The 27146-nt window shown below is 42.4% G+C and overlaps 3 protein-coding genes across 6 annotated transcripts in view; all 3 read left to right on the top strand.

Annotated features, from left to right (window-relative positions):
- LOC1278440 (neuropeptide SIFamide receptor) overlaps window positions 1-11898 on the top strand; it is a 59135-nt gene extending 47237 nt beyond the window's left edge. Inside the window, exons 5-10 of one of the 2 annotated variants that reach the window (XM_061644894.1) lie at window positions 6-144; window positions 2815-2921; window positions 3392-3542; window positions 5053-5165; window positions 9920-10086; window positions 10325-11898. In XM_061644894.1, coding sequence (XP_061500878.1) covers window positions 6-144; window positions 2815-2921; window positions 3392-3542; window positions 5053-5165; window positions 9920-10086; window positions 10325-10750 — 1103 coding nt within the window. In that variant the 3' untranslated portion in view covers window positions 10751-11898. Of the gene's footprint in view, window positions 1-5; window positions 145-2814; window positions 2922-3391; window positions 3543-5052; window positions 5166-9919; window positions 10108-10324 lie in introns of both variants that reach the window. The other variant, XM_061644893.1, reaches the window with a different exon arrangement.
- A 4631-nt stretch (window positions 11899-16529) lies between these two features.
- LOC1278442 (tubulin-specific chaperone D) lies at window positions 16530-20494 on the top strand. The gene is made up of 3 exons (XM_318031.5): window positions 16530-18334; window positions 18417-18830; window positions 18909-20494. The coding sequence occupies exons 1-3, from the start codon at window positions 16666-16668 to the stop codon at window positions 20327-20329; spliced, it is 3504 nt and encodes a 1167-aa protein (XP_318031.5). The 5' UTR covers window positions 16530-16665; the 3' UTR covers window positions 20330-20494.
- A 790-nt stretch (window positions 20495-21284) lies between these two features.
- On the top strand, window positions 21285-27045 carry LOC1278444 (beta-1,4-N-acetylgalactosaminyltransferase bre-4). Of its 3 annotated transcripts, XM_061643007.1 has the most exons (8): window positions 21285-21605; window positions 21664-21784; window positions 23004-23221; window positions 23303-23979; window positions 24052-24598; window positions 24663-24758; window positions 24868-24994; window positions 25069-27045. In XM_061643007.1, exons 3-8 carry the CDS (start codon window positions 23088-23090, stop codon window positions 25075-25077), a joined length of 1590 nt encoding a protein of 529 aa, XP_061498991.1. In that variant the 5' UTR covers window positions 21285-21605; window positions 21664-21784; window positions 23004-23087; the 3' UTR covers window positions 25078-27045. The 3 variants fall into 3 exon arrangements, with proteins under 3 accessions (XP_061498991.1, XP_061498990.1, XP_061498992.1); XM_061643006.1 differs by having other exon boundaries at window positions 21285-21784; XM_061643008.1 differs by lacking the exons at window positions 21285-21605; window positions 21664-21784 and adding an exon at window positions 21800-21986.
- Window positions 27046-27146: the final 101 nt, after the last annotated feature.

Raw genomic sequence — 27146 nt, 5'->3', positions numbered from 1 at the left:
CGCAGATCTCCCCGAATTCCTGGTCCTGACAACGAGACGCAAGAAGCTACGCTTTGACATCAAACTTTTCACCCAATGTGTTGCAACGTGGGACAACGAAACGGAGAAAACTTTCTACATCGTCAAGTTTGTGCTACTGTACACGTGAGTACGAGCCCTGATACTAAAGTTGGTACATCATAAGCTTTAATTCCATCTACCAGATCTTTTCTCCTCATTTTAAGCTTTTGTCTTTTAATGCTCTTTGTGGAATTTACTTGGGCTACAAAAATTGGTTTAAACCAAACCTTAATTAAAAAAAGCTTTTCCACACAGTCGCTAATGCTAGAGTGATTCATGTTTTAAGTTATATACAATATGTTACATAAATGTGTCAAGAGTCACGTTTTTACCTTTTTTTGTTCTTTCTTTACCACACACTTACTGTTAATGATATTGAGTGTCAGATAAGTTTGAATTATCATGCGTGTCATTATCACCATACTCTCTTTCCTATCACAATCACTGCAAAGGACATTTCAGCCCAAATCACCTGTACATCAACATTGAACTTGGTTTATTTTGACATGATGACAGATAAAACAACACCTACTCATGTGACTTTTTGTGTTTTTCTACGCAAGCGAAACGAACAGCCCAAAATCACGGCTTTACGTGCAAACACAAAGTTCTATCATTCATTGAACAACCCGTAATCAAACAGCAGTCTACTTTGATATCGCTTGATCACAATTGCGTGAAGCATTCTTCCACCCCCTACTCCCTCCCACACACACACACACACACGCACACATACAGCGCTGGTATACTTTGTGTTGTAGTAATGTGACTTGTGTAATATTTATCGTTCATATTTGTTACACACACTTTGCGCCAACTATCGAATACCAATCGATGGGCTTTCGCTTCTGATATAACAAATCGAAAGCAATCTTACGATCTCGCCCTTCTACGCCCGCCCACACAAGAGCAGGGTGTGTGTGTGTGTGTGGGTCCTTTTCTGAGGTTTGGAACGAATCGCTATAATCAGCTTAGAGGCCGGCTTCGGAGCACATAGCCCCGGCTTGTTCCCATCTGTTTCAACCTGCTCGACGATGGCACATGACATTAGGTTCCGTCCCTTGCCAGAAGGCTCGATTTGTGTGACGGTATGAAAGATATCTTTTTCACATTCGATCCAGTACAACCGGCACCTTGTCGCTTCCGGCACTGGTAGCGTAGGGAGTGCAAAGGAGCAGAAGCAGTTTGACTTTTGTTTGGCAAAAAGTGTCCCACTGGCAAACAGCTCCTTCATCACCGAACGGGGTGGGCGTACAGGGTAATCCTCGCAGCGCGGGTAGAGTGAATTAAAGACGATTCGGAAGTGGTGGTCGCTTACCGGAAAACGATAAGACACTGCGCTGCCCGGGAGCATTACAAAGAGAAAGAGAGAAAGAGAGAGCAAGAAGGACGAAGGGACAGGCGGATGGCAATTCGGGCAACATACGGCCACGCAATGCGAATAAGATTTCACCAAATGATAAGCCGGTTCTCTCTAGTTCACTGACATTAACGCCATGGCATCCCTCCGGCCCTAGACCGTAGATTGCGGTGACTTCCCGTACACAAAAACGATTATTTCTCACGCATACACAACCCGAACGCCGCTCTCCCACGCATCCGCTGCTATCGCCCATTCAATGATGACAACAAATCTCTGCTATTCCACATTCCACCAACAAAACTCAAAGCGTTCAAAGCGCTGTGCATTGTTTCTGTACGCCACAGTGCAGGGAGGTGGATATTGGATGCGAATATTCCCGCCAACTTGAGAATTCTATTGACATTCTTCACAGCGTACGCGGAATATAAGCGTTCGTTAAAGTGCGATCGGTGCGATGCTTCTGGTATGCCGTTCTCCAAAAATTCGAAACCATCGCCAACAATTCTTAACCACGAGCCTGATAATCCATGGTTACACATTTGCTAAGAAAACCCGGTCCCATTGCTCCAAATGGCCTCGGTAGAATTTTAGGGGGTAGAACCATTTTTATTTGCCATCGGATTACGTGTGTGCACTGAAAAGGGTCCCAGCGACACACAAGACACAATTTCCATCGCATTTCAACCGACGAGCGAGCTACTTGTTGCGGTTTTACTTGCCGCGCTTCGATAAGAGAATCGGCTAGATGAATAGATACTGCATAACTGTGTAACATTTTCGAACATTTTTGCGGATTTTCATGCAAAAATGCGAAAATCACCGCTCATTGGGATGGGGGAAAGGAATTTTGTAACACAGTAGGTTGTCGTTTGCATCTTTCGTCTGTACTGCACGTGCTTTAGTGTATGGATTCACCCCAAGCCAGGCGATTCGCGTAGCTTAAACGGAACATCAATACATTATCCCTTTAGCCGACCGACTTTATCGTGCCAACATACTACAAAGACCACTGTTTGTGCGATCGAAAGGATAAAGAAATCGAAACACGAAACATCGTCATCATCTCCTGAAAACGTGCCCGTCATAACCTCCTGCTGGCCCGAAAAGCTGCACTATATAAACACTACCAACCAACCCCCTTGCCATATCCAATAATCATTATCACCATTGTTTATTGTTTTCATTTCACGTGACAGCGGCTAGAGCTCGTTCTGGTTACTACACCAGTCTGGCAAATGTAATATCGTGGGGCTTTCGTTTAATTTTTCCTCTCCCCCTCCCATACGCTCCACCGAAACGGAGCGGACAAGTGTCGATGTCTACTTTAGCCCTTCGTTTGCCCACATTATTCGACTAAATGTATGATTCTCTTTCTTTCTTTCTCGAAACAGGCTCCCGCTACTATTCATGACCGTAGCCTATTTCCAAATCGTTCGCGTACTGTGGCGCTCGGACACTATACCCGGCCATCGGGAATCCCGCAATCAGCCATGTGGCAGTAAGTATTCTGTAAGGCTGCTGCCGCTGCTGCTAATTTCCAGTTCCGCAGGTCTGCCGTTTCGGTCGCCGTAGCACCATCCCTCCGTACTAGTTTCCTTTAACCACCAAACCAAATCATTTAACAAGCAGGAATCTACTGCGAATCTCTGAAAAGCTGATTCACGAAAATGTATCCCTAAGCGGGAAACATCATCCCTCCCCGCGGACGAACCAATATCACCTTGCCGCACCTTTTGCGCCTCCACCTAGGGGCGTTTCCACCACAGCGTTGCCATCATTCAGAGCTGCCAGACAGTCTTTCAGGGTTCGCCGGTATTACACACACACGCACACACACATATATCGCATACGCAATATTTAGCTTGATCCCGCGTGTGTGCTATGTTTGTTTTATCGGCACGCATTCCGCTTTCTTTTTTTTACTTTCGTTTTGCGTAAACCATTCATCGACATCCTTTTATCCGACAGTTCACAGTACCAGGACGACACTCAATTGCGTGGGGAATACAAGCACTATGGGGCAGCTGCGTGCGCGCCGGAAAGCGGCGAAAATGTTAGTGGCAGTGGTGATCATGTTTGCCGGCTGCTATTTTCCTGTCCACATGCTAAACGTCGCAAGGTAAACATTGTGTGCGAAATGTTTTTTTTTTTTTTTTGTTTGCGCCACGATCTAGTTTTGCACCATTTATGCGTAGCGTAAAGATTCTGTTTATCACTTATCTTGCTAAATTATTAACTATTATTATCTCAGTACAACGCAAGTTTAATTTGATTGAAAAAAGATATAAAACGATACACAATTAGACTTTCTGTTACTAATTATTAAAACTTCTATATTTTTTATTACGAAATATTGACTGATTGATAACATTACTGATCGTACGCTCTCGTGAAGGTTGTATTTCTGCACTAGAGGTGTGCCAAATGAACCAGAACCGTTTTACAAGAATAGAACGCTTTGGTAATTTTGATAAATCGAAATAAAATAAAAATCAACATAGTGACTTAATGCATTCTTTAATATTAAAAAAAATCAACAGAAAAAATCATTTACATGCAAAACAAGAAACGGTCAATTTTAAACTGCGCAATGCGTTCTAGTGTCAAATGATTGATTCTCAATATTGGCTTGTTGTTGAGGCTACCAGGTCACCCGATCTGTAGTTCTACCGATTTACGAATAGTATACCGCTTCACAGACTCTACAGGTATTGCTATTTGTAAAAGAACGAAATGAACCGAAATCACGTTCACATTCATTGTAATGAACGACTCGGTTCGCATAAAAGAACCGAAATGCCCACCTCTATTCTGCACTCCTGTTATATTGAAATCGTTTCTTTCTTGCTCGCATACTATGGACGCAGAGGCGCTCAGGTCGATGTCGTGTATACGGACCTACAAGCGGAGTTTGATAGAGTGGATCATCGATAGATAGGCCTATAGACTACAGGCTCATAGTTCATACCTTCTTGGCCGTACATATCGAGTCAAAATAAGCATAAAGTTTCATCACTAATCAGTTGTCACTCCGGAGTACCACAGGGAAGCAACCTAATCCCCTTGCTATTTTCCTTTTTTATTAACAATAGGGCAAATTGAAACTATGCAACGTAGATTTACTAGAGTCGCGGTTCGTTGCCTCCCTTGGCGAGGAAATTTTAATATGCCTGTGACTACCGCCAAGCGGTGTTTTTTGCTTGGGCTGCAATCTCTGAAACATCGCTGAAAAGTTGCACAAAATGTGTTTGAGGCCAGGTTGTTGAGACATGAGATTGACACGCCTGATTTGCATAAAAAAAATATTCCCATTTACGCACCAGCTAGAACTCATAGACAATGTACATATGCACTATAAGTATAGGAGAACCTTAGCCTCATACAATGACTCTCTATTGACAATATGTAAACAATTCAATTGTCATTTCAAAACATTTATTTGTAGTCAAAGCTTTAAAATAATGGTTTTAGAATCGTACGCACTCCGACCTATGTAAGATTAGGTTTATCACATAGAATTAATTGGCAAGGGCCATAGTCTATGTAGTACCAGGCCGATGAATTGTCGTAATAAATAAATAAATAAATAAATAAATAATCTTTTCTATATTTCTTCCCCGTCTCTTTAGGTATACTGTCGATATTGGACAAAGTGATATAGTGGCTGTGCTATCTTTATTTTCTCACTGGCTCTGCTACGCCAACAGCGCCGTTAACCCTGTGATCTACAACTTCATGAGCGGTAGGTATCTGGTACTGGGACCCTTCACGATTCTAGTCAGCTTTTTGTATGGAGTTTGACAGTTTTAGGCTGAAATGATGTAAACACTCCATACAAAACCGCACATAAAACTACCCTGCAATTTTCAGTCTAAATTATTCTAACCTCAAAGCAAGAATTAAATTCGAGTACCTGCCCAAAAAATGGCAAAACAAGGTGGTGTTTACATTTATTCCAACGTGCATTAAATAGATCTGGTGATGGAATCCAGAATCAAAGTGTATGTAGTCCAGGTAGTCGCATAGCATGTTTTTTATAACCAAATTTGAATATCAGTTTTTGACAGGATGTGTGAAAACTTTTGTTCAAACAAGCTTTCTGGAGGCTTGACGAATACACAAAACACAACGCTTGAAATCTTCATTCAGAAACAGAAGCGATACAAATTAGCCTTCTAAATTCATACACCTTGGGATAAGCCCATCTTTATATTATACCCACTTAGATAGCTGCTCGAAAACTGCTATACAATGCAAACAGCTGACAGGCTGAAATTTCAGCCTACGAACTTAAAACGGAAAGGGCACCACTATCAGTCATCAGTGAATCAGTCTGTTCCCGAGTTACGCGGTTTTCGACTTACGCGGATTCGGAGATACGTGGTTTTCTAAATTTGACAGATCAAATGTCGAATCAGTACAATTTGTTTCAAGAATTGTTCACTGCAGTATAAAGTAAGTAACTAAATTGAATACAAATTCCGAGTAACAAAGTGTATTTTGGTCGAAAACTGCGAAATTCGACTTACGCGGATATTCGAGTTACGCGGATTTCTCGGGATCGCACAAACCGCGTTACTCGGGAACAGACTGTACATTCGTTTCATTCCATGCATTTAAAAGTTGCTCGCTGTAAACCTATTAACAAACGAGTATGCTTAACACATTTGTTAAATTTGTAGTTTCCTTTAACTATAAAATGCTGAAGACTCTTAGCCTAGGAATTATAAACTTATGAAATTTATGTTTAGCAGTAATGCTGTGTAGATCTTACAGGGTTTCCGCGATTTATTGGTCAGTTCAAATTTTTTGGAACGTTCCCACGATTTTTTTATCGTATCCCATAGATTTTTGGTACGTTCCCATAATTTACTGGTATTTTCTGATTGGATATCAATACAATTGGACTAAAAAATTCTGGAAAACGGCCAAAACTCGTGGGAACGCACCAAAAAAATATGGGAACCCACCAAAAATTTATGGGAACCAACCAATAAATCGTGGGAAACCCTGTAAAGTATTTTTGTGATTATGATTATTATTTATGATAATTACATAGATTGTTCTTAACTATAGCATGAAAATTACTTGAATTCTTCCTATATTACTTTAAGTCAACGCTGTTCGCCTCTACTTGTTGAAACCAATACATCTCCGACGGGAGCTATCGGCGATCCTGGATATTTTTGCCAATCTCGAATCAATGCTAAGTGCTAAGTACTTTTACTTCTACCATTTATTCACTGCAATTAATGTGTGGGTAAGATAGGTATGCAAACTTGGCGTCATTTGGATCGAATTGATGTGTGTTCCTAACTGCTCAGGGATGATGTATGTAACTAAAGCAGAGATGAAAATTTGTATGTGTGTGTGTTTTTTTTCCTAACAGCTTAACAACTCGCTACAATCGATATCATTATCCCAAGAGCGTTTTGTGACAGGGTTTTGTCAAGCGTTTATCGTTTCGGTAAAACGTACATTTATTTTATTCATAGCCCGTAGGATACCTGCAAACAGCTGGTGCAACATGTTCATCCAGTGCGAAGAATGTCAGGCAAAAATCAAAGCAAAAAATCCAGAACACAAGTGAAACAATATTCTGTCAGCGACATCATGGTCCCATGTTTACACACTTCGTTAGACAATATGGTATGGACATATGCAGCACGATCGACTGCGCTGCCTTGCTGCCAATGCAAAAAGGGCGCAAAATCAATTATGTATGTACGCCCCGGCAAGGAACTAACGGCAAAGGGTTGCACGGGTGGAAGCCATTTCATCTACACTTCTCGCGTTGACGTGCGCGGGCTATACATCGCGTGACACGATTAACTTTTGATCCTTCCCCATCCATGGCAATAGGCATCCAAGTTTTCATCGTTTAATGAAATGCGCTGCTAGCGCATGAACGTTCCACCACACAGGTCATTTTTTGTTCGCTAGCGTTTCTCTCACTTCAATCGCTAGCGTAGATTATTTGCTTGAAGTGAGCAACATTTTAATTGAAACAGCCAAACATTGTGCCAACGTATGCATGTACTAAGCGACAGCAATAATTTAAATCGCGTGTAGAATCGTTCAATCAAATCGACACCTTCACCATCGGCGAGTGCTATAACGGCGTCACATACCTAACTTATCGGCACCCGCAGCCTTTGTGCCGGTTAAGCAGCTCATTTATCCGTGTTGTTTTCCAACGAACGGCTCTTATGGCGCTATTGCATTTGGTAGATAGAATTGGAATCGTTTTATCAAAGTGCGTTTTATAGAAGTTACCATGGCTTAACAAATGAATTTGGATTGCCCTATGTAGCCCTATGCCCTATGTACAGAATGTACCAAGAGGAATTTAACTGTCAGAATATTGAACCAAAAGCAAACAAAAGCCCATATTCATTGAAATTTAGAACAAATACAGATACAGTCTGTCCAAAAAGTATTCGTCTAGCTGAATATTTTACAAAAAAAGTCCAATTATGGTCGCAATAGGCATGGGGCGGAAAAAGTAATGAAGAGGTTTGATGAAGAGACGATCAATACACACGAATTGCTAAAAACTAACAATTAAAATGGTGCAATAGCAACCAAAACACATAAAAAACTAAAAAAAAAGCTGTTTGATGGGTGCGCAAAAAGTATTCGTCTATCTAGCTTTTTAATCAATTACGCTGGCCAAGCAGTACGTTAGACGTGACTAAATTTATTATTCTCATTCAGCTAGTTACTTCTATTTAAACTAATGCATTTTTGTTGTTTCAATTGCACTTCAAGTGGTCAGAGAGGCACTAAAGGCGGGGGAATTCAATGAATGGAGCATGATGGCGAAAATCGTATTTTAATCCTATGCATAACCTATCCTACCCATTTTTGAAGGTTACAAAATGTGTGGGAGGCCTCGTTCCTTCATTTGATCAGTGTTTGGCCAGTTTTCTGACACTAAATGTGTAACAAACTGCCATGTAAGCAGCCATCCTTGACGGGTAATCTAACAAAAGAAACAGTTTTAATGCCCAAAAATCAAATATTACCAAGGAATCAGTGCATTTTATAATGGCCAATAAAAACAATAAAAACAATCTAGAGCAAAAGGTGCATTTGAGAGAGTTCGTGAGAATAATGCTCGCTAAATTCGGCGATGTAACGAGCATTACATTTTCATTGCCAAAATAAGGCGAATTCAACAAAAATGTGTATTAATACGTGTATTAAACGTATTTCCCTGCGTGTTGTTGTATTTTTAAGAGGGAAGAATTCGAATGTAGCAAATTTGGCTGGAAGCGATTTTGACACCCAAATTTCAAATCTATCTACAAAATGTAATAGCACTATTACTCTTAAAATAAGCTTTTAACTACTTATATAAAATGATCATTATGATAAGTAAAGCTGTTTTAGTTTTTCTTATACAAACAATTGCTCTCATTTATACGCATACTTATTCTTTTAAGGCCGGGCTACATTGATCGTACTCGCTAGTGTAATTTAGATTTTCACTAGCGCATCTGACGGCGGCTGACCGAAACATTTTGCCAAACAATTTGGAGCCGCTTCAGAAAATAAGTTATTTTTCCATGTTTTTAACTTTAACCGGACTGAAAAAGCTTTGTAATTGATAGATAAATATGTTGTGCAAGTATTTCAGCAGTTTTCGCATCAAAAACGGTGAAAAAACTAATTAATTTTGAGATCCAACAAGACCATTCCCCCGACGACTAAAAAAAGCTTCCACCACCCACCGCCAGATGCGCTAGTGAAAATCAAAATTACACTTGCGAGTACGATCAATGTAGCCCGGCCTTTATTGTCCAAAAACAGTGCATTAGAACGAACAACGCTTAATTTCCCCCCCTAAAAATAGCTAATTATTAAGCGACACTCCTGAGGCAGGCCAAGACCGTAAAGCGATTGTAGCGCCGGATAAGTAATAATAGGCTAGCTATTTTTGCTACCAAAATGCACTTCGGCCAATTTCAATTTCTAGACCCCTTTGTTCGTTTATTCGCCTAACTTTTTATCCGGCTGTCCGTATATCCGTGCTATTGGGAAATTACAGTTCAATACAAATGTGACCCGTTAGAACCTTTTACAGCATATTTTATTTATTTTATTTTATTTTGAGTATGGCGGCTTTTTACTAGCCATATTGTTAACACTTCTTGTGCTAACGGTACAGCATATTGTCATAACAAAAAAGACACCAAATTCATGCCAAATTTTCAATATTTTCATCTTACAAACATACAATTCATGAAACTGGGAATGTTTTTCCGAAACATTGAAACAGAGTAACTTAGAAAAAAAATTAACAAGTTGTGTCACAAAACATACTTGGTCCCATTACACGTGTAACACGATGGGTGTAACTCATCCCGAGAGGCCCGAATAAACGGCGGTCCATGCTTTCTTTAACCGTTATACAATTTTCTCGAAATGAATATTATAGCTCCAACCATGGTCCGTGATTTCTATTTCTATTGTTTGCTCCTTTTTTTGCAGGAAAATTTCGCCGTGAGTTTAAAAATGCACTCGAAAAGTGCCGCTGCCTAAGAAGCTCCCACGCCTATGGTGGACGTGTCGGGGGTTATGATGACCGTTCGCTCTGCCACACCGCCACACGGTTAAACGTCAGCCCCAGCACCAGAAGCAATTATCATTTGGCCAGTGTAAGAGATGCCAGGTTTAAGGTTATTTCAAACTTCTTTTCCTCTCGTGCTTACTGTTCCGTTGTGCCATGCTTACTGTTACCTAACTGTTGTGTTCCCTCACCCCGTTCCGCCAAACTGTAGCACGGGCACGATCAAAACCAAAGATTTATAGTGCGTTAATATTTCCTTTTAATGTGTCTACCCTTTTCCCCCCATGTACCCCCATTGGCCGTTGCCGTGTACTCACAATGAACAGCAACACACGCAGCAAACGTCATTCAATGGCAGCCGCCATCAGCACGGCCGTAACAGCATCAATCATCCCGGCAGTCTGCAGCCACAAATCTCGCCAATCTCGGTCGAGGAGCGACTGGCGCTCACCAAAAGCTTGGACGGTGAAACCCTTCAGCTGACAAATCGCAAAAACTCTTCCACCCTCACCGGAAGCAGTAACGGTAGCGGCCTAGGAAATGGCAATGGAAACGGTGCCGGCAACGGTAGCCCATCTATGCTACACCAACACCAGCAAGGTAACCTGCACAGCCACCACAGTGAACAGCACAAGGACCAAACGCTAGCGGAGGACGCGACCATCACTCTGCAGGAACAATCTGTCACTGCTCCAACGACCATGCTAATGATTGTAAATAAATCGAGCAATTGTAAAATTGGTGGCACTTGACAGGCAAAGCTGCACGTTTCCTGGCGGAAGCCTCGTCCGGACCAGAAACCCTGGACGCAGTTGCAGTAGGAACCGAATCATGTTTTATGTATATTTTTTTATTTATTTTCAATCCGCCCCTTACCGGAAACGACCTGCACGACCACACTTAGCTAATCGTGCTCGAACTGCGCACCGATAGATAGTATTCCAAAGCTGTAAGGTACATGATGAGTTGAGCAGTAAATATAGATTAAGTAAGCAGGAGGGTATATCTTATGAAGGATGTTCAGTGGACGCATGTATTCGCTGGTCCATCCACAAATGAATGTATTATTAATGTACGTCATGTCGCGAGACGGCGCGATACGGGAACGAACCCGATAAAGCAGCGTAACGAAACCACTAAAGCCGAAACCATTAATTAAAACTACTTGTTGGAGTATCATCTACGGTCGGGGATTTCGAAGAATAACCAACCATCCGGCGAATGAATTGTGGCTGAATCCTAGCAAATTATGAATTACGTCGATTCTCCCGAAAATAAAGCCACCATTCAACACAAACACATCGTGTCGGTCACAACGGTCACTTTTAGTGAAGTGCTTGCGACAACATAGTAAAACAGAGAGATATGCAGCGATTAAGCATTTTGCACATCCATCGGAGTGGTGGCACTCGAACAACGTAGTTGCAGGCTTCGCCGACCGGTGCATCACAATCGATACAACACGGACTTCAAACGAGTCGTAGTCATGTACTTCCAAATCGATTGTGATGCTCTGCGCAGCCTGTTATCATATGCACCACGATGCACATGTGTGTTACAGGCTGCCCAAAGGATTCGCTGCTGCAGTAGTTGAGCAGTTTATCTCTCGCGGGCAAAAGGATAAACTGAACAACTACTGTGCATCGATCGCTGTACGACTCGGGTTCGTTCCAATTAATTGCAAAGCTATGTGTACTTTTATTCTACTGGAAGGTTGAGGGTCTAATGTAAAGATGGAAACAAACAAAAAGAGGGAACCATTAACACTACGATAAAGAAAGACTTTTTTGTATTGTAAATATTGTTATAGCTACACACATTCGTCTAACGATACTTTCTGTATAAAACGATGCTCCAACTAATGCAAAGAAGTCAATAAAACTTACGCGACCCCATACAATTGTGTGTCTTAGTTTTATCGCCAGATGACAATTCGATTGCATCGATTGGTGGTCGCATGTGCCTCACGTGCTTCTCCTCAATTTTAAAATTGTACCACCGCATGGTTACAGTTAGCAGAATCTAGTGAATGTTAGGCCGCAAATACATGACGCGCGTTTTCCGCTTCGTGTATTTCAGGCCTTATATGTATTGTTATATTACATTGTATTGTTAATAATAACGTCATTTGGCCAATCCCCCGCAATATCACAAAATTTATGTTCAATTCTTCGCGATATAACAAAGAACACAGCAATTTTGGAGGGATTTCACTGCACCAATTGGTAACATTAAATTGGTCGACCGAAAAATAAGCGAGGTACGAGGTGTTATGGTGCGTTATGTTTAATCTCTAAACCAAGTGCCACAAATTCACTAAACGACCCCTAAACGGGGTCTAAACGGCTCAAGCTCTCAACCTAAAATGTATCTAAAAAAATTTCATTTAGCAGACGGTAAACGACTAATGCATTATGCAAAAAGGCAAAAAAAAGCTGGTGGCACTGTCTGTTGATGAGATTGCCATACAGTGAATAGCCACAGTTGATACTCACGTATTTGACCACACGACCAGTCTTAGGCGTCATCCATCAATTATGTAACGCTGATAGGGGGGGGGGGTCTTCAAACGTTACGATTTGTTACATGGGAGAGAGGAGGAGTTTATCTTTTGTTACGTAATGCAAAATAAAATGTTTGAATTTTTATTTTTTTAGAATAACATACTTACTTACTTATCCGGCGCTACAACCGCTATGCGGTCTTGGCCTGCCTCAGGAGTGTCCGAAACCGCTCACGGTCTCGCGCCTTCGTCTGCCAGTCCGTTATCCCGGCCTTAATGGCGGACGCCTCCACGCCATCTTGCCACCTCAATTTGGGCCTACCACGCCTCCTCTGTCCTTGTGGACGGCCTAGGTTCTCTGCCGCCTGCTCAATACCTTGGTAGGCTTCTGCTACATAGGAGAGCCGCAGACCAATGATGTCTATATCATCAGCGTATGCCAGGATCTGGGTTGACTTATAGAAGATGGTTCCCGTAGTCTCCACCCTCGAGTCGCGGATGGCCCTCTCTAGCGCCAAGTTGAATAGGAGACAGGCAAGCCCGTCCCTCTGGCGCAGACCCTTGGTGGTAGCAAAAGGTCCTGAGAGTTTTCCATCCACCCTCACCTGGCATGTGACGTTGGTCATAGTCATTCTAACTAGCCTTATCAGTTTGGCCGGGATTCCAAATGAGCTCATAGCGTCGTACAGTTTTACCCTGGCTATGCTATCGTATGCGGCTTTGAAGTCTATGAAGAGATGGTATGTGTCTTTTCTGTATTCAGCCATCTTCTCCAAGATCTGCCGCATGGTGAAGATCTGATCAGTGGCTGATTTTCCGTTTCGGAATCCTCTTTGATAGTTTCCTACTATCTCTTCGACGTGCGGGACAAGGCGATCCTGAAGGATCGGGGAGAGTATTTTATAGGCGGTATTCAACACCGTAATACCCCTGTAGTTGTTGCAGTCCAACCTATCTCCCTTCTTGTATATGGGGTAGATGATGCCGAGATTCCAATCACAAGGCATCGATGCGCTATCCCACACCTCAGTAACAATTTGATGAATCTCGTTTTCTAGTCGTGCACCTCCATTCTTGACCAGTTCAGCTGCAATTCCGTCGGTTCCGGGTGCCTTGTTATTTTTCAGCCGACGGATAGCCTTTCGTGTTTCTTCTATGCTAGGTGGCAGTAGCATGACACTATCTGCTAGTGGCGCTTCATGCTGTTCGCTAAACTGGTCATTGAGTAATTCATCAAAGTACTGAGCCCACCGCGAGAGGACCTCTGGCTGGTTACTGACCAGATCTCCGTCCTTGTTGCGACAGCAGGTTACCTTAGGTACAACGTTGTTTCGGTGACCTGCTATCGCTTGGTAAAACTTTCGTGTTGGTCCGTACGCCTCTCTGGTTTGCTCGAGTTCCCGCATGTTTTGCTCTTCCAAAGCATGCTTCTTGGAGCGGTGAACTCGTTTCTCTTCGCGTCTAAGCCGTGAATATTCCTCTGCGCATGCCCGCGTTCTATGCCGTTGCTGCATTGCTCGGTATGCAGTATTCTTACGTTCGGTCACTTGTCTGCATTCATCGTCGAACCAGCCAGATTTGGTGTTGCCACCAACGTGGTGGGAGTATATTTCTTGCACAGTTTATTATTTTTGTTTTTAGAGCGTTCCACCACTCGCTCGTAGTTTCATATCTGTTTTCTGGTAGTAGAGACTCGTCTAAAGCGGCTTTGAATTCCTGTTGGACAGTAATGTCCCTTAGAGAGTCCGTGTTGAGCCGAGGCTGCGTGTTTTCACCGCCCCCATTGGCGCGGGGGCGGGCGATTCTACAACGTATCACTAAGCCAACCAAGTAGTGATCGGAATCGATATTGGCTCCTCGATAAGTTCTGACGTTTAACAGGCTCGACTGTCGTCGGCGGCTTATTAACACGTGGTCGATCTGGTTGAAGGATTCGCCATCCGGGTGCGCCCACGTCATTTTGTGGATGTCCCTCCGCGCAAATTTGGTACTTCCTACAACCAGATTGTTCGCTGCGGCGAACTGGACCAATCTACTACCATTATCGTTACTGTGCTCATGCAGACTGTGACAGCCAGTGTATTGGCGGTACATTGGCTCCCTACCGACTTTTGCGTTGAAGTCCCCCAGGATGATTTTGAGGTCATGCCTGGGGCACGCATCTAGTTCTAGCGAGGCGACCGTAAAAAAGGTCCTTCTCCTCTTCCTCTTTATCTTCGGTAGGGGCGTGAACGTTTATGAGGCTTATATTAAAAGATTTGCCTCGCATGCGCAGGGTGCATTGCCTATCGTTTATAGCCTTGAAATCTATGATTACGGATTTCAGCCGGGGACCTACGGCGAAACCCGTTCCGAGCACGTGGTGGCGGTCGTGGCAGCTGTAGTAAATGTCGTAGCATTGCTTACCACGCCTGTTGTGCACACCGTTCCCTAGCCACCGAATCTCTTGTAGAGCTACGAGGTCCATGCTCAGTGTGGCTAGGGCGTCATCAAGTTGTTTCAAAGCTCCGGCTTTGCTAAGAGTGCGTACGTTCCATGAGCCCATTTTCAGAGTAGTCCGGGGGCATTGCGTATGGTCGGTATTGGGATGTCCGTTTCGAAAATTTCTGTGGCTTTCCGTAGTCGTTGATACATGGGACTGGGTGACTGGCCCCGCGCCCACGTGACCGTTTTGTTTAGCGTCGGGTTGCCCCCCCGACGTTCAGGCACCCAGTTTCCCGAGATACCCACCCCCCTCCTGGTTCGCCATGTGCCACCATCCGCCCAAGGGGTTGGGTCAAGCCCGTGTACCCAAGCTTGGATATGTGGTGACACATGTTACCACTCTGCACGACGAGAACGTGTCGGAATAGGAGTTGGATGGGAGAGCCTGTATTATCCCTCAATGGGGCTTCGGATCCCATTACAGAGCTACAAGAATAAGATTGAATATACAAGAATAAGATTAAAAATAAAAATTCACCAAAAAATCTGGTTTTGTTCAATAAACTAAGCTGTTGGAGAGGGGTGCGATTCATCTATAACGTAATTTGGGGGAGGGAGATTTCTTTCAACGGTACAGTTTGTTACACTTGGGAGCAGGAGATCGACGGGGTTACGTAATTGATGGATGACGCCTTATAGATTATTCCTCAGAATGAAACCCTTGGAAAATGAAAGGGGTTCAAAGGCCATGATCAGATGAAGCTTAGTAAAACACATTACAACAAAATGTAAGCAATATAATGATGTGTTATAAAGCGCCATCTATTGAGCAAACTAGTCAAACAATCAATTTTTTTCTATGGATAGGTTTTTGATTTTCCAGCCATTTGAGCTTTATCTGTGGCGCTTAGGAACGCCGCTGCCATACTAATATTTATTGAAAATTTTAACAATCGAAAAATAACGCTTGTTATAATAAACAAAATACAACTAAGTTTTGTTTCTCTCAAATTTGATGAAAATAATTGGAAAACTTAGGTGATATTTGTGTTAAATTGTTGGTTTGCCCTGCAGAAGTAATCTAAGGCCACTACCAGACACATTGAAAAAAACACCTTAACGAAAAAGTATAAAAACCGAAAAATAACCGTTGTTATTGTAAACGTGAGTTTTGATTTCCTCAATTTTGATGAAAATAACACGAATACTATACTTTAATTTGTGTTGAATTGCTGTTTTTCACTTCAAAGGTATACTAATAGCAATTTCGTTAGGATTTCGCTCGTGTATGGGTGGACCGAATTCGGTCGACCGATAAAAGGAGCGTTACTTTTTTCGTACCGGGTTTTTTTTTTGGTGTTTCTGGCAGCGGCCTAACAGCAATTTCGCTGCGCCGACGGGTGGACCGAAATCGTTAGACGGAAACCAGAAGCGTTACAACGCGTTATATTTCATCTGTCTTTTTTGTCGTTACGGTGGTTTTTGGGTGTGTCTGACAGCGGTCTGTTGTCTTGTTCGATCGCTGCCGGAGCGCGGCCTTACTTTTGCCCTTTTCCCAGTTCACATCACTTCAGCAGACTTCGATGAAATGGTATAAATGTATGCTTTTCCGGTCTGTCACTCGAACGTCAGTCATCTGGTCATTTGTATACAATTAAACAGCAACAACAATAAACCGCACCGCATCTGCTCAGCAATAAGTGAAAATTTGTTGTAAAATCGGCCAAATTTAGTACAACCATGGTTGAATCAACAATGGAAGATTATAAAGGAGACGACGGACCGCAGAATGTGCTAGATGCATTCCAGGAGAATGATAAACTGCGCGTGTTAAAGTTGATCGACGGGCTGCATGACAAGTCCGTCACGGAAGACGATTTCGAACATGCTTATGAAGAGTATTCCGGAATATTTTCCAAGTACCAGGAGCAGCCTCACTTGTTGGATCAAAGTCTGGAGGAGATAGTCAACCAAATCATTCCCTACCTGCAGGAGTCGGATGTGGAGCTTACCATCAAACATCGCGCTTCGAAATATCTCTACCAGCTATGTAAAGTTCGCACATTTAAAGCATTCGTGAAAAATCTTCCCCATGAAGTGCGTCACTTGCCCTTCGTGTTGAGTCTGGTCGAACAACAAAATCTAGACGATTGGCAAAACTGGGAAACGCGTTACATGGGACTGCTCTGGCTATCTCTACTAGTACTGAATCCTTTTGATTTGAGCCGGCTAGATGCGCTCGATGCTGGATGCGCTACGACGATGGAACGAATCTACGAACTGTGTAAAGCAAACTGCCTAAAAGATGATAGCTGCTCACCGGTGGTCGCATTTCTCGTGGCACGATTCGTCATAAGAAATGATGTAAAAATGGTGTATCTGGAAAAAATGTTCGACTGGGCAATGACCGTCAATGTCGACTATCGGGTCGATGTAAAACTTGGTCCTCTTTCAGCAATTGCTTGCATCCTGAAACATGGAAAGCGAGAAGACCTGCTTCCCTACGTAAAACGGCTGAGCAATTGGGTGTTGCATTTGGATTACGATACGATATCGAAGGACTTCAAAGTTTACAAAACGTGCATCAAAATCTGTCAACGTATCGGACTCGTCCTACTGCCGCCTAAAATTGCTAAATGGCGATACCAGCGGGGCGCACGATCGCTACTAGCTAACGTGCAGAAAACGGTAACGCTCGCCTCGCTAAAGGAGGTGCAGCAAACAGAATCGCTTCCAGAATGTTCGGAAGAAGAGGAAGATGTAGATGACGAGGAGGTTCCGGCCGATATCGAGGAAATCATTGAACGATTGCTGCACGGACTGAAAGGCAACTCGACAATCGTTCGCTGGTCATCGGCAAAGGGTATCGGGAGAATCACGAACCGATTGCCCAAGCTGCTGGGCGATGAAGTAGTTTCTTCAGTGATTGAACTGCTTAACCCACTGGAACAGGACGATGCGTGGCACGGTGCCTGTTTGGCATTGGCCGAGCTAGCCAAACGGGGTCTACTGTTGCCCTCTCGCTTGTCGGAAATTGTTCCATTGCTGTTGCAGGCGCTAGTGTACGATGAAATTCAAGGATACCGCAACGTGGGACAAAACATACGGGATGCGGCATGTTATATGAGCTGGGCATTCGCCAGGGCGTACCACCCGTCAGTTCTGCAGCCGTTTGTAGAACGTATTGCTTCGGCACTTTTAGTGACGGCCGTTTTCGATCGTGAAATCAATTGTAGACGTGCTGCATCTGCTGCCTTCCAAGAGAGCGTAGGACGGTTGGGCAATTTCCCGCACGGCATCGACATTCTTACCACAGCTGATTTTTTCTCCGTCGCGGTACGAAGTAATGCATTTCTCAACATAAGCGAATATATCGCAAAATTTGATGAATATAAGTATAATTTAATCGGTGAGTGCTGCAATGCTACTCTTTTAATTCTGATGTATGCACACTCTATATTGATCATGAATCGTTACCGTTTCTGTTTCAGATCATCTCATATCTCGCAAAATCAATCATTGGGATACGAATATACGCGAGCTATCTGCGCAGGCATTAAATAATCTCACCAAACACGCCCCGCAATACATGCAAAACACGGTGTTGCCGCAATTATTTCAGCTCGCAGAGTCTACCGAACTCAACACACGCCACGGTGCCGTACTGGCGATTGGGGAAGTAATTAACGCTCTGCAAAAGCTCACCACAGCAACGCACACCGACGGGGAACAAGGATGTTTCGTAAACGATACAATTATCGAATTGGCAGGCCAATTGATTGGAAAGTATAGGCAGCGTGGACAATTCAAGGGGATGAGCGGAACCTACATGAAGCACGGCTGTGCCAGTTTCATACGAAACTGTAGCGAAGCTAAGCTACCGATCACCCAGAGAGAATATTTAGGTAAATACATATACATATAGTAGAGCCTGCCTTTAAATCACTATTTACACTCCCCAACTGATACTTTCTCTTCTATAGAATCCTGGCAACTGTTGCTGGATGAAAGCATTATCGACGAAAAGTCGACGACGCGCGAACAGGCTACGGTGGCATTTTCGAGATTTTGTGACGCTTACTACAAGGCGGAACCCGCTGATCGTTTGGGAAGTCTGATCGATAATTACATCAGAGAGATGGGCGACACGCAAATTGAACACAAAGCACAAGGCATTGTATCCGCACTTGGTGCATTGCCACTGTTTATGCTGGAGCTGCGCTTGCACGATATCGTAATGGTGATTGATACGAAAACCGTGGTCCCAGAAATGTTTGCGGTAGGCTACAATCACTCCGAGCTGCGCAGGGACTGCATTCGCGCTTTGATGAACATCGTCCAGACTGTTGGATTCGCACATTCGGCCCAATTCAACGATATACTTTGCGGACCTGTCTACGGTTGCTATCTACGAGCCCTGGAAGAGTATGCACTAGACAACAGAGGCGATATTGGTTCGTGGGTTCGGGAGGCTAGCCTTAACGCTCTCTATGCATTTCTGACCAAGTGTCCCTCCTCGCTGCTCACTCCACAGCACGTGCAGGATGCAATGATTGCCATAGCGAAGCAATCGGTTGAACGAATCGATAAAATCCGTGCCGTCGCTGGTAAAACGTTCACCTCGCTCATATACCACGAGCCAGAAATTCCACACATGACCCATAGGCAGGAACTGCAGAGAATCTTTCCACGCGACACAACGGAGGTACTGTGGCTATTTCCGCATCACACATTCCCAATGTTCATTGAGCTGCTAGGCATAAACCCTTATGTGGAGCAGGTGTCCGCCGGATTGATACTGAGTGTCGGTGCACCGACCGAATCGCTGCATACGTGTGCGTCCAAAATTTTGAACGACTATTTAAAAACGCATCAAAGTTTTATAGAAACCTTCGGCACGGTGGTTCTAAAAATTTTAAAAGAAAAAACAGTGAAAGACACCCTTTTCATTACGTCCACATTTCAATTCCTGGCCGAACTGTTAAACTCTTCCGCCAACGCCAAGGTGTTGCTGGTGTCGGAAGAAAGCGCGCTCGGTTTTGCTGAACCAATATTCAACCTGGTGAACGATTTGATAACGCACACCAAAAAGCATATCGATTCCATTCCCGTTTATTGTGCCCTAATGTTGGCGCCAAAAATCTGCAAGCGAGTATTAAGTAAACTAGTCGTGTACCTCGGAATGGTGTGCGTTAATATCCGCCGTGAGACAGCTCTAAAAATGTACGAAACTCTGCTCGTTTACGGGGACCAAACATCCATACCGGAGGAAAATCTCGACGAGGTTTTGGTCTGCTTAAGCGAGGAAAAGTGGGACGGTGAACTCGAGGAAGCTCGCCAAATACGCAACAAGCTTTGTTCGCTGATGACTATTAAACCACCAGTTACAAAAGCGAAGAAGTAATCGACTTACGCTTCAATACGATACCGCTAAGCTCCTTTTTGTCATGCAACATGCAAATGAGATTGAAATGCCTTACTAACTAATATACTGCTTCTGTGGAATGTCGCACATTCGAACTAACTCGAAATACACTTATTCACCAATGTAACCACTGGTAAAACAATATTTAATGTATTCATTTATTGACTGTGTCCAACCCTCATATAGAATTTCTTTACAAAAACCACCGATCATCAATACAATACAATTGTTCCGGGTGTATTTTTGTGGGTATTCTTAATGTGAGATATTTCGCCGAATGTTCAACCGTACCAATGGGATCAATTATGCTCATTTGTTTTAATTTATGCGATAGGAAGGGAGATGACTAAAATGCGCTAACCTTAGATAGTTACGCAAGCTTTAGAATTGATCCTGTAAAAATTAGTCCAGGACCAGGTCCCGTTTAAATGTAAGGACAAGGCAGTCACAATGGACTCGCAGTACAGAACATACCACAGAACGCTATCAAAAATGTGTTCTCAAAATAAACGTACTTACTTACTTATCCGGCGCTACAATCGGTTTGCGGTCTTGGCCTGCCTCAGGAGTGTTCTGAAACCGCTCACGGTCTCGCGCCTTCGTCTGCCAGTCCGTTATCCCGGCCTTAACGCCTCCACGCCATCTTCTCACCTGAATTTGGGCCTACCACGCCACCTCTTTCCTTGTGGACGGCCCAAAATAAACGTACAGAGCTATATTTCGGCAATGTTCAATTACTTTCATACTTCCAAAAATGGCTCGTTCTCCATTCACTACTTTACGAAACCTCGAGACAAATATTAACAGTGCATTACAAAATAAGCGCTAATTTTGAAAACATGACATTTTGGGTCATATTGGGGTTGACGTTTACGTAAATGGCCCAACAACAATCAAATGTCATTTGTAGTACCCACCTCCTTCCCCGTTTCTTCCAGCGACACTTCTGCCATTTCGCCTATCACTGGTACATCAGGTGCTACGCTAGACACAAACAACATTTTGGTGACCAGCGAAATAACACAAAATTGCGGTGCATTAGCCGGCCCTTTGCCCTGTGAGTTTGATTTCCTCATTTGGATAGCAAACTGTGCTATATATTCACCAAACAATCGTCCACATGCTTTATCCTCGGTGAAAGGGCAATAGAAAAAAAAGCAATTGTAAACAATCACTTGCAGCAAAAGTACAACATCCCAAGCGAAAAATCGAATATTCCATCTACAGCAGCAAGTTACGCATACGGTCCACTGCGGTACGAGTGATTCAACTTTGGTGTATTATTGATTACTGATCCCGTAAACCATATGCAGTCTACACCTAAACCGCTACCGTGAAAACTTATGCCACATCGTGATGGCCAAGAGGTGTACGCATCGTTCATAATCGAAGGTGATCAAAGGTGAAAATCACGGCCACGGTTCATCTGATCAAGTGAGTTCAATACAATTCCAACTGGAAGGTGAACAATTTTTGGAAACTTTTGTCGAATTAGTTCTTCTTATTTATAAGTTTTACTAAAGTGTACAATTTACAGTGAAGAAGAGAGAAACGGAGCGAGAAGAGAGGAAGAGATGTGTATGCTTTTCCACTTGTACTTCTGAAGTGTGGCTTTGATAACAAGTAAATTTAGAAGGTAAACAAGCCCTTTGCCAAGACAAGGAAAGGTGTACGAAAGACATCTTACCTATTTGCCATTTGATAAAATAATTCAACGATACATTATAGCAAGACAAACAGTTAAAACTATCTTCTTGCAAATTGCAGGCCTATTAAATTTCTGTGAAAAATAGTGCAATAGATCGGAAAACAACGAAATCACTGTCCAAAGAGTAAACTCGTTCCATATACATAAAATTGGAATCAATGTCTTTTTTTTTGGACTCGATAATTAGGAAAGTCGGTGCTCTGAATTTCTAATCACACAGCATTTACACGTGTAATTAGCTATAAATCAACATTATTAAAAGTATAAAATAACAAAATATTGACCACAAAATAGACTATATTACATCATAATCGTTTTGATTTGGTGTTAGCTACTGTTGACGAAATGCCGGTGCGCAGTGCATTGCCGTTTTATTTGTACAGTGCTTCTAACGTACAAAACGTTGCGACCAATAGAGACAAATTCTAAAAAAAATTAGTTTCACGTGAAGATTCAAATTGTTAAATCAAGAGGCAAAAAGTGTGAAAGTTCTATGAAATATATGAATATATGAATATATGGTTTAGAGCCGCGCTCTCAATATCAAAGAGCCGCATGCGGGTCGCGAGCCGAATTTTGCCGATCGCTGGTATAAAGAGCTATAAAAAAAGAAATTTGTATGTTGAATAGGTAACAAATCTAATCCGGATTTTACAGAAACCTAAATGACGTCCATAATATCTGCCGACACCCCACAAACCTGAAACATAATTATGTTAAATGGTTTAAATATTTATTGTTTCAAGTTTCATCAGCTTGGGTTATTTATTTTATTATTTTTTTAAAGCTGCTATTCTAATATACCGATCTGTGTATTTCCTCGTTCTGAAAAAGATCCTGCGACTTAGTTCTGCTTACTAGCCCTAGCGTTTTGAGTAGAAAAAAACAATTCCTCTCGCACAATAACACAAAAGTAATGCAAAGTTTTGTATCTACGCCCAACAGATTCTCCCGGCACCTAGAAATTGATGCACTGTAGTACAAGGAAGAGATCTCCACTGCTGACCATCTGTCTACGTAAATGGACCCATGGCGTTCTGTAACCGCACGCTTGCTATTAAGGCAGCGTTGGGAGCGGGGTTTTTGCTAATTCTGTTAAATCTCCTAAACTCCAAGCTAGACAGCTCTAGCGACACCAACAGATATTCACGCTTGAAGCTAGGGTAAGCCTACTATGATACTATCCCCCCTCAAAAGCGAATGTGTTATAACTCTAGCATCGTCTGATTGTATGTCCTGTGCAGTGTAACCCAATGGCCCAAACGAACACACGGCAGCATAGAATCACATTTTTCCACGTCCACTGCAGGTAACGATAAAAATGAGAACACAAATGAACAGTACAACACCGATGGCCATCCTATAAATTATGATTCCGCCGATGCATCGAGGCGCGACGCATCCGTATCGAACACGCCCAACTATCCAGCGGAGAGTCCGGGAGCTTCCCAACCGAATCAGTCGTCTAGTGTAGTAAATGGAACAAGCGTTCAGCACAATAACCTTGAAATTCAAAATGTGATAAAAAATCTTGAAAAACAACCAACCAATCGCACAGCTACTACGGTATCTGCACAGTATGAACTGAACAGTGATAAGATAAATAATAATTTCTCTTCGATTACAACTCCTAGCATTAGTTCTGGTAGCGTAAGTAGTCATTTTAGCAGTAGCATAAGTATTGTAGGCAATGTCTCTGGGCAGAGTAATGTGAAGTCTGAAAAAGAGATCAAAGTGAAAACAAACAAATCCTCGGCCGAAGATGCCACTAACTTTGCGCACAATGCCTCCATGGTAACCGCTCTGAAGCAGGAGCCACTGAAGAATGAACCTACACAGCGGGATAGAAGCAGCACAAACGATAATAATTTGTCGGACAGGTTTACCATTGACAGCTGTCCACCGATTCCTCCAAACCTGGGTAAGTATCAATATTATGAATCATGTTGAATACATCTCTTACTGTAACCATTGCACAACCAACGCTTTTCAGACGGACCCATTACAGTGGATGTGGCGTTTGAGTCTCTGAGCGCGGTAGAAAGCCGGTTCGCCGATAAGCTGCAGCCTGGTGGCCAGTACGTACCGCCGGACTGTACCGCCCGAAACCGTGTAGCCATCATCGTACCATACCGTGATCGTGAAAAGCACTTACCAATCTTCCTCAAGAATATCCATGCACTATTGATGAAGCAACAGCTCGAGTACGGCATATACATAGTGGAGCAGACTGCTGGATCCTCGTTCAATCGTGCCGCCCTCATGAACATTGGCTTTGTGGAAGCGATGAAGCAAAAGAACTGGGAATGTATGGTATTTCACGATATCGATCTGCTTCCCATGGATGATCGTAATCTCTATACGTGCCCGGACCAACCACGTCACATGTCGGTCGCTGTTGATACCTTCGGTTTCAAGCTACCGTACAGTACCATCTTTGGCGGTGTCTCAGCCATGACAGAGAAACAGTTCCGAATGGTGAACGGATTCTCCAACGCGTTTTGGGGGTGGGGTGGAGAGGATGACGACATGTCGAACCGGTTCGTAACTGTTGTAGTAATATGTAAGAAGTAAAGTAATATTGCTCTATTTTCAATATTTTAGGCTAAAACATGTCGGTTTCCACATCGCTAGGTACCCGGTGAACATAGCACGATATACGATGCTATCACATAAAAAAGAGAAAGCTAACCCTAAGCGGTAAGTATCAAATAGATCGTACTACTGACATTCCACCATGTGCGAATCTGTTTTTGTTATTAATTTATTTTTGCATCAATTGTAACGCTTTCATATCATCAATCCATAGATACGAAAAATTAGTAAATGGAGCTAAACGCTTCGATAGCGATGGACTGAATTCACTGCATTATCAGTTGGTAAACTTAATACGTAAACCTTTGTACACCTGGATTCATGCAGACATTTCACCGGATGTAAGTGTGATCTTCATCGTACGATGTATCTTTAAACACTAATCCGTTTTGTTAATGTACCATTTTGTCCACAGGGCAGCTGATGATTGTCGTTTCTAGCGGATTGGTTAGGCTAAATAAACAATCCCCAAAAAGTAGCAGGCAGCAGCAGCATTGTTGAGATGTAGATAATTTTGAATTATTGTACGTAGCGAGTTAAAATTGTGTTCACAGGCAACATTTAACCTTCTTATGATTTAGCAACGGTGTAAGATAAACGAATCTATTTCCATCCACTTATTCATGGAAACTAAAGAAACACTGAATCTAGCACAAATTTATTAGCGCCAACGTTGTGCTCCACAATCCTGCGTCATCCTGTTTCCTTCATTGGGAAAGTGATAAAAAAACTATCAAATAAGCCTATAAATCGAACAAATTATCAATCGATATTGAAGATAAGAGTAGTTTCTAAGTAGCATTATTTGAGCAACTGTTAATTTTGCCTGATTTGCTCATTCAAATCAACAGCGGTTGGTGGTACTTATGTTACATGTTACATTTAAAATGTTGATGGACAAACCGATACGTGTTTCCAAAGTATGACGACGCTGAATAGAAAACTATTGACAATTAAGTTTGATAACTTCAATAACTCTTCAAAAGAATGTTGTCATATTCAATTCAAGCATGATCTTTTGTCTGTGTTATTTAGTGCAATTAATGCTCAATGCAAACCTACAACGGAATCGGAATCTTGGATTGTTAGATCAATTTTCACTGGTGGAAGAAAAAACAAAGATTTGAAGCACATGTAATCTCAATTGGTATGTATGCGACAGACACGACGTGTCCTATGTAGTGAGCAAGAATGTGGATTTCTTTAGCAAATGTGACCATTAGCAACCATTTGTCCGACCTCGTGGTACTGTCGTCAACTCTTACGACTTAACAACATGCCGCCAAAAGGACCGTGCCCCCATACGGTAGGACTGACGACTATCATGCTATGGGGAGTAAACCATACGTCACTCAAAGCCAACTCCACAAGTGGTACAGGCAGGCCTTGACCGACAACGGTTGTTGAGCCAAAGAAGAAGAACAAGACCATTAGCAACGCTTAGTATTGAATGCAAATTTGTTAAAAATGAATAATAAAAAGCAATGTAGCTTTACTTACGGAAATACGCACAAATTTCACGATGAAAGATCTGTTATAATCAAAATACAAGCCACACAAATGGGCACAAACGTTTCTTAAGTTCCGTCCGGATGAATGAAGAGAGCTAATTTGTACTGCGTAGTAAGTAAATTAGATCCAAAATAGTCAACAAAATAGGCATCGTTGCAGAAATCAGCAAGATATGATAACATTATCAAACAATGAAGATGGTGCCGCTTTTGAACTCTTAAGCTGTCGTTTTCCTTTCGTACGTTAGACGCTTGATCGTGTTCAAGCTAGATATTGAAATTATTAATTATGGCTATTGTTACATTAATTAATTTATTTTTTCCGACAGATAGTTGCTAACCGTGAGATGCTTTACACCACGATAGCATAGATATGCGTAATAGACAAATTACCAGACAGATCGAATCATTCAAACTTAGTCCCTATATTAATTCCCGCTCTACGTTCTGGAGTATAGACTAATTAGACCTCAACAAGCATTCTTCCTCACACTGGACTAAAAAACAAAACAAGCGTATGGAGCGTAAATGTACAACGAGTATGCGTAACATGTTGTGAATTGGTTGGTGAAAGTAATGACGAACCTGGTTCACCTGTTTAGATAGTATTATTGCAATTATTGTAATGATTGTTATGATTCCAATACTCACTAAGAACGATACTACCATTCAAGACCAACACACAAAACTAACCCTTCTTCAAAAGTTATTCGCAATGATGAATCTCTTGATCATGTTAATCCACAATTATTCTTACCATTACTGGAAAAAAACTGCAGTGTAGCGGGAACTAGTGTACGTTGGGGGAAACTTTATTACGCAATACTTGAATACGCAGAGATACTTTGAATGAGATAAAACAATAAACAATAGAAACTGTACCGAATTGTTCACGTTTATTGCTCTTACAAAACGAGTACCTAGAGAATGTTTTGGTCCTATGAACTCAATGCTTTGTTTGTGCAGTGTACATTTAATCATC

The sequence above is a fragment of the Anopheles gambiae genome, chromosome 2 (genome assembly GCF_943734735.2).
Source record: "Anopheles gambiae chromosome 2, idAnoGambNW_F1_1, whole genome shotgun sequence".
Taxonomy (NCBI): Eukaryota; Metazoa; Arthropoda; class Insecta; order Diptera; family Culicidae; genus Anopheles; species Anopheles gambiae.
This window is presented reverse-complemented; position numbering and strand designations above follow the sequence as displayed.